At 44.8% G+C, this 8418-nt stretch overlaps 1 protein-coding gene across 1 annotated transcript in view; it reads left to right on the top strand.

The window, feature by feature from the left end:
* plppr3b (phospholipid phosphatase related 3b) overlaps positions 1-6766 on the top strand; it is a gene marked incomplete at its 3' end in the record, with an annotated part of 15390 nt that extends 8624 nt beyond the window's left edge. Inside the window, exons 8-12 of the mRNA XM_084066203.1 lie at positions 1148-1461; positions 1831-2008; positions 3277-3516; positions 4881-5156; positions 6095-6766. Of these exons, the coding sequence (XP_083922329.1) occupies positions 1148-1461; positions 1831-2008; positions 3277-3516; positions 4881-5156; positions 6095-6766 (1680 nt within the window). The remainder of the gene's footprint in view (positions 1-1147; positions 1462-1830; positions 2009-3276; positions 3517-4880; positions 5157-6094) is intronic.
* Positions 6767-8418: the final 1652 nt, after the last annotated feature.

Here is an 8418-nt window from a genome sequence, read left to right as displayed (position 1 = left end):
GTATCGTACTATAATTCTAGTAACCTCTGTCCGTCTGTAGTGAAGGGCGTAGTGGTGAGTAGGTAGGTGAAGCTACCCGGTTCTCCTCAGTGGCTGGACCAATTGCTCTGATTTTGCACACAGCCATTGACCATTACCATCTGAACTTAACTGTGAAGGCCGTTTTTCAATTTAATCAAATCTCAGCTTCTTATTAGCGTTTTTCTGTCAAACACTGTCGCCATGGTTACGGGCCTGCCCAGCTATGGGACGAACTACCTCCCGGGTTGCCAGATCATGTGCGCATATCCCCCCACGGATGCGTCGACCGGGTATGGTCTAGTTGTTATAAATCTGATAACGTAATTATTTTTAGATCACGTGATTTCCGGGTTTATTCTTCTTCGGAAGTCATAGGATCACTGACAGGTTGCGGAAGAGCGGCCTCTATCGTAATCACTCACATCAACAAATCGTCTATAGACGAGACCATATTCACGCGGCGGCCATTTTGCATTGAAGGAACGGGGTGGCATTTCGTTAACTTAATAGCAAAATGGACGCTGTGTGAATATGGTCTTGAAATGACGTCTGTCGACGTCAATGGCAGTCAATATATATACAAAACAATTTCTGACGAAACTGCCCATACAACCAAAAGAAGGCGGCTGGCAGCCCTGACCCAAGCTTTTTGTACCAAGTCTGGACGCAACTTGTGTTGCTTCTGCGTACTAAGTGACCTAACACATAATCATTCACAGAAGATGACTGAACTTTATTCTGCGCTGCGACGCGTTGTGAGCTTGTAGATCGGCTATATTCAGCATGCAACCAAGTGTAAAATCAGCCTTTACGACACCATCAAGGCACCACCAAAATACAGTTTAGTCGACTGTGTGATCAACTGTAGATTTAGTCATCTAAAATCTTATGATATTTAGTCGACTAATATCTCATATTTATTCGACTATAATCTTATGATATTTAGTCGACTAATATCTCATATTTATTCGACTATAATCTTATGATATTTAGTCGACTAAAGCTTGACAAAAACGAAAACATTTCAGATGACTAAAATATGACTAAAACTAAATAGAATTTTATTCAAAAGAATATGACTGAAACTAAATAAAAATTTGCTGTCAAATTATCTTTTTGCTCTCAGGCCTTCCACGCCGTGGCCAACTTCAGGTCGTCCGAGGACTTCCTGCGCCGCGCCCCAGCCCCTCCCCCTCCCAAAGAGGACCCCCTGCGGGCCCTGACGCAGCGGGGCCACGACTCCGTCTACAACAAGGGCCCCGCGTCGGCCTCGGACAGCAACGACGAGATCACCGTGGGCACCGCCGCCTCCACCTGCTCGCCGCAGGCCCCCATGGAGCGGCTGGAGGGCCTGGTGGGCTGCAGGCCCCTGCAGAGGGAGAAGGACTCCATGGACACCCTGAAGAGGGCCAGCGTGGACGTGGAGCTGCTGGCACCCAGGTTTTTGATTGTTTTTTTAAAGTGGGGTTTGCTAGTTTAGATGAGTTGTTATTTTGTGGAATGGCTTAGTTTTAATATTTCTTTTAAGTTTTGTTTTTCAATTGTCATTGTCATAAAAAGAGCAAAATGGCAGATCTACTGTACCTTGGAGTGTTGTGATAGCTTGTAGAATTTAAAAATATATAAAAAATTTGTTATATTTCTGAACATTTCTATATGATTCGAGTTTTTATTTTTTGTAAAGATTATTTGACATTATTTGACTGAGGTTACTCTCTAGTAAAATATACTGGATCGTCATGCAAAACACAGGACAAAGTTACATACTATGCTTTAACCATAATAACCCTGGGCTGCCCCCCCATGCAGGAGTCCCATGGGTAAGGAGATGATGGTGACCTTCAGCAACACCCTGCCCCGCGCCAGCATCAACGTCAACGGGGGGCTGGGTGGGGGCGGCGACGTAGGGGAGGAGCCTCCACATCACCCCGCCCACCTGTCCCATCACTCCACCCAGCCCGTCCAGAGACGACTGAAGGCCGTGCAGGTAGCCATGGTGCTAAAAAACGTTTTTTAGTAAGCAGGGGAAAAAAAAATCAGGTCAGGATAGTAATTTCATCCAATCACAGGAGAGAAACTCATGCAGGATGAACAAGTGAAATTGGAAGCGATGTAAAGTTTATAAATGGGTTTTCTCTCCTGATCGGATTAATTTGTATGTACTTTATACCATTGGTTCTCAAAGTGGGGTCCGGGGACCCCCAGGGATCCTTGTAGGGGTTCCAGGGGGTCCCCAGCAAAAGTAGTTAATGTAGCATCACAATAATGTTAACCACTTTATCCATTTATATGTTGGCTATTCAAAAATAGCAGATCTACAAGCTTGTAGATCTGCTATTTTTATAGATCTGCTATTTATTTTTTCACAAATCTTCTCTTCTGGGGGTCCCTGGCTCAAAACATGAACATGTTTGAGAACTACTGCTTTATACTGTATACCACTGGTTCCCAAACTTTGTAGCTGGAGACCCAAAAGAAAAATGTCTCCCAGGCACCCAAACTAGTTAAAATAGCAGATCTACAAGACCGCATTCCGCGTTGTGATCTTGTAGATGTGCTATTTTCACAACTTTGTGGAAAACGTTGTGGATTTATTTTTGAAAAAGGTTTAATTTTGTATTAAAATATATAAACATATTTAGTTTTTTATGCACATTTTGAAAATATCTTTGAAATATTAACCATTCAAAAAACTAAAAGTAGGAAGCGAAAAAAAAGCATTACGCCCATAGACTCTACAGACTGTAAATGAAGCCTAATTTTCAGCAATTTCAAATCCGCCATCTTTATATGTCGCGTCATATCACGTCATATCCTATGCAACCGGAAATTAATGCTATTGGTTGGGTAGCTTGTCAATCAAGAGCAGGGGTGGGGAATGAATGCCATTGGTTGTGTAACTTGTCAATCAAATCATCCCGCCCCTCCTAGAGCATACCCTACTTTATCGTCAATTTTAGAATAAATGGGCCATAATTAACCAAAACGCATATCATGGTGATTGAAAGAAGACTTTAAACTAGCGACTGGAAGCATATAGTATTTATGACAATGTTTATTAGGTAATAAAAGTCTAAAGTTCGGCAAAAACTTGTATTGAGAGTTACACCAGCAGGGGTAAAACAACTAAACTACAGGTCATTCATATGAACTGTCACTTCCGATATTGACTCAATTTCAAAGGCCGACGCTGGGCCCTTGGTAAAAACGAAAACGTGTGATGTGACAATAAAAGTGATGGTGATTGTGTGCCAGGTGCCCATGGACCCTCTGCGCGCCCAGCAGCTGGTGTCAGAGTGGAAGCAGAAGTCCATGGAGATGAGAGGGTTGGAGGTGGAGAGGAGGTCCATGGAGATGAGAGGGATGGAGTCAGAGAGGAGGTCCATGGAGTTGAGAGGAGGGGAGGTGGAGAGGGAGGCCAGTGAGGAGGGCTCTGAGGTGGGCTCCTCCTCACTGGGCACCGACGACGGAGGAGGATCCAGTCTCAGCTCTCAGGTAGGGATGCAAATTATCGATTCATTCATTAATTGATAGTTGATAACCTTATCAATCGATTAATTGATATGCAGCGTTTTTTTACCATCAAAGGGAAATTTCTTGTCCGAAACCGAAAATGAGTGCAGAAACATAATTGCCTTGACGTATATAACATTCACGAGCATCAACGAGCATCACACACACACACACACACACACACACACACACACACACACACACACACACACACACACACACACACACACACACACACACACACACACACACACACACACCTCCCCTCTGCAGTGCTTTATGGAGTCTCATTTCACCCCAAAAGCTCTTGAATATGATTTAATATGATTAAGGATTACTGTGATTATGGTAAGCTCACATTTGATGTCACACAAACCTGTAACTTCCACTAGCCCCTCCCAATTTTTTTTTTTCAAATGTTAATTTCTTTTTTTCAATATATTGAAAATCGATAAATTTAATCGAGTAAATTCTTAATGGCAATTAATCGATTATAGATTAATTGTTAACATCCCTACTCCCAGCCATAGAGCTACAATAAGCCATTCTATGGAGTAGCATATATACAGTAGGCCTATATATATCGCTGATGTCACGTGGAAACCTTGTATTAGTCGGGTGGCTTAGCAAAAATAGCTTTAGCGGATAAAAGCACCAAATTTAGCATGAGTCTTTTTTAGGCGTGGCCTATATGGGAAGTTGCGTCATGATCCAAGGGGAAAACATTTTAGATTTTATGATCTACGGTTCAAGAGTTATAGGCCAAAAAGTGAATTTTGTTCATGGATATTGATATTATTGTGCGCTGTCTGCATAATTAAAAACATTGTGTGGGCCACTAGGCAAGAATCCATCAGTAGGTCCTAAAGAAGCCTCATGCAAAATGTGGTATATATATATATATATTTAAACATTTTTACAAATTTTATAAATCAACAAATCAATAGATTTTTATACTTCGTTGCACAACGGTATCGTGTAAGAAATAGTGAAAATTGCCAATCTACAACGTCAACGCGTTGTGACCTTATATGCTATTTTCACTATTTTGGACATGTTTGGGGAAACTTTTATTAGCAACTTTCACTTTTTTTTTTTTTATTTCTTGAAAATATTTGAAACTTTGATTGGTAACCATTTATTTATCCATGTATTTTTTAACTTTTTGTCTATAATGACAATATTTGATTATTGATTGATTAACTTTTATTGGCTACTTTCAATTTTTTTATTCTAATGTTTACATTAGAATAAAAAAACACCTTTGCGCCTATTTAGTATGAATTATGAATGGATTCTTTGATTTAATTGATCAATTATGGCGATTGATTGTTTCCTCCTCTCAGGTCCCGGTGTACCCTCCCACGGTGCAGGCGGCCCGGCGGTCCGCCACCCCTCCCGCCAACGCCCAACAACAACAACAACAACATCAGCCTCCAGGAGGGGGCGCCAGAGCCGTGGCCACGCCCAGACCTCCACAGATCCCCGAGGCGGGGCCCCCGCCCGTGTCCCCCAAGAGCGCCCTGACTCGGGCCAAGTGGCTGGCCATCACCGAGAAGACGGGGGCGGGGCGAGGGGCCGGGGGAGGGGGGCAGGCCACCAACCAACCACGACTCATGCAGGCACGGATTTTTTTAATCTATTTTTTATGAGATTAACCTATTCATACATATCATTTTGGGGGTCCTTGACATGAAAAAGTTTGAGAACCACTGATATTACAGCAACACGTTTTTAAAAAAAAAAAATAGGATTTAGAAGACATTTGTAGAATCCCCAGAAGCAAAGATTTGAGTTAAAAATGTTCACTTAAAAACTTTAAAAATAAAAAAGAACGCGGAACTACAAGCTCATAGTGCGGCATTCGGTGCCGCACAATAATCTTGTATATGCTATTTTTGAATAGCCAAAGAAATCAAAAATTTCAGATTTGTAAATAGTAATGTAACTCAGTGGTTCTCAAACTTTTTCGTGCCAAGGACCCCCAAATAGACACTTATTAGACCGCGGACCCCCATTTGAAAAGATAAGCCAGGGACCCCATAATAGAAGATTTTTACGGCTCTCTAGCAGTGATTTCAACCATTTTAATTTCAAGGACCCCCAGTTTGACATGCATTAGGCTACGGACCCCCATTTAATGGCATTTATATCTCTGGGACCCCAATTCATATCGTAAAATCAATGTTAATCTAACTCTGAGAGTGTACAAATGGAACCAAATGGACCCTAACGGGTCCATTTGGTTCCATTTGTACACTCTCAGCCATTTGTACACTCTCAGAGTTACAGACCCATAAGGGTCCATTTGGTTCCTGTCCATCATTTAGCTGGGGACCCCCTGGAACCCCCTCAAGTACCCCTGGGGGTCCCCGGGCCCCACTTTGAGAACCAATGATGTAACTAATACATTTTAAAGGAGTATTATGTAACTAGTAATGTATTTTAAAGGAGTAATATAGTCATATTTACTCTCATGCAAGTCATAATTTAAAGGAATGATATGTAACAAGTACATTGTAAATGAGTAATGTAACTAGTAATATTTACTCTCATGCAGGTCATTGCCATGTCCAAACAGCAGGGGCTCCTCCCCTCATCGTCGACGGACACGCCCAGATCCCCCTCCCCCTCGGGCAGGACTTCCTCCTCCTCCTCCGATCAGCACCCGGGATTGGCTGCTTACGTCACCGTGGACGCCCATGGCCACGCCCCCCACCACACCCACCACCATCCCGTCGTCCAGGCCCCGCCCCCTCCCGCTGCTTCCCGCCACAGCGTGACCCCGCCCCCAATCTCCTCGTCCTCCTCGGCGACCAACGGGAACCCGTGGGAGTGGCGGGGCTCATCGGCCAATGGGAGTGGAGGAGGAGGAGGAGGAGGAGGAGACCACCACCGAGACCCCCGCGACACCTACGACCTCAACAGCCACAGCCGGGGGGACAGCGCGGCGCGCGGGAGCAGCTTCCGGCCGCACTCCCAGCCCAGTTCCCAGTTCTACGGTGGGTCCGCCTCCCCAGAGGCGGAGCTGCACCTCCCTCCGCCCCCGCTCCTCCCCCCGGGAGGGGCGGAGCTAGCGGGGGGAGCCGACGGCCCCTCCGTGCAGCAGCAGCGTTCGGTCTCCAGGGAGTCGAGCGTTCGACGCAAGACGGCGCTCGTCCTGCTGGACCGGGAGTTTGAACAGGACACCTATTACAAGAAGATACATGCGGGACGGCGCTACAACAACTAGCTTCATTTATTTATTGGGTTTTTAAAAAAAAGGCCTTTACAGTCAGACCTGGCGGTTAGCTAGTGTGAGCAGCGTGGCCTCGGAGCGTCGCTACGCCTCTCCGGGACGGACGGTGTGTGAAAAGGTTTTTAGGGCTGTTCCTCCACTATTAAGACATTATTCGTCAACTAAAAGGGTCTTCTCTTCAACAGGGGGGTCCGGGACTTCCACCCCTCCCTAGAGGGTCCTCAGAGCTACTACATGAGGTCCGCAAAGTCTTTTTTTCTTTTACATGAATCACTTGAACCCTAGCAATCCCTTTTCCCCTTTTCATTCGCCGAAAATAGTCTGTCTACATGCTCACTGTGAATTGAGTACAAAAGGACCCCATTTGAAACAAGCCGTTAGGCTTTCATGGGCTTTTTAATCCTATTTAGTTGACTTTGTATTTAAACTGTACTTTCATGTGCTTTTTCTCTGCAAACTTTTAAATAAAGTATTCAATCAATCAATCAAAAACTGTGAGCTTGTAGACAGGCAAAGAGATTTGGTGTAGAGGGGGAAAAAGAACAGACCAAGTATTGAGGGTTTAAGTGGTTAAATGTCTTGGGGGCAAAAACACATTAACAAAAAAACGCTAATTTACAGAACAGTGACGCTGGTGCTGTCAAACAAGTCTATGAAGCTATCTATGAAATCTATGAAGAAAGTTTAATTATGAATATATTTAATATCAATGATGTAGTGGGGGTCCCTGCTTCATCTCTCTCTCCGCTAAGGGGTCCTTGGCCTGAAGAACGTTGAAGGCCCCTGGACTAAAGGGTTATTCGGACCGCTGCGATATTGCTCCTGCGACATTCTTAACTTTATATTCCGTTGTACGAAGCTGTTTGCACAGGGAAAATATAAGCTTATAAGTTACATTGCACGGACCCAGTGCACGTCATTCCGTGCATAGTCGCCTAGAAAACCCGAAAATCTGTGCATATGTATGGCCCACGGTGAGCGTAACCAGCTGCAACCCGGAAAACCCCCGGAAGCAGAGCAGTCCCCACAACAACATTTACGATTCTGTGCCGGTACATAACTCAAACGGCGCTGAGTAGGCTCAAGGGAACGTCGCAACGTTCGGGACGGCAACTCGCTCGCTTTAGCTCGCTCGGTGGTCCCTCACGTGCCTCCAGTTCCCTTGAGACTGCGCGCCTCTAAAATGGTTTAGTCAATGGGGGAGATGCAAGGCGGCTATGGACGGATTTTCGGGTTTTCCAGGTGTCTATGCACGGAATGACACCTCCGTGCAATGTATACTAAGTCGTGTGAGATCGGGTTGTATTATTGTACTGAGAGGACAGCCCTATAAAGAGTGCAGACTAGCCAACACCAACTTGGGACTCCGTCCTGAATCGCTGCCCTCCTCCACACCCCTCTGGATTACCGTAGTGACAACCCCTCCATGTTTTGATGAACGGATTATCATGGCAACGGATTATCGCACTCAGAGGACACGCCCTACGTGGATTGGAAGGACGTTGCAAAAAGGCAACGTGATTTGGTGACCGCAGCGTTGTAACGCTGTAAGACAGACGGGACGATTGTAAAGGTTCATTACTGGAAGCACATCATGCAGAGACAACCAAAACAAAATAAAAAATACACAACATGCAGTACCACAC

Source organism: Gymnoscopelus microlampas (assembly GCF_963454915.1).
Source record: "Gymnoscopelus microlampas genome assembly, chromosome: 9".
Classification (NCBI taxonomy): Eukaryota; Metazoa; Chordata; class Actinopteri; order Myctophiformes; family Myctophidae; genus Gymnoscopelus; species Gymnoscopelus microlampas.
The sequence above is the reverse complement of the archived record's forward strand: the minus strand, read 5'-3'. Positions and strand labels throughout refer to the sequence as shown.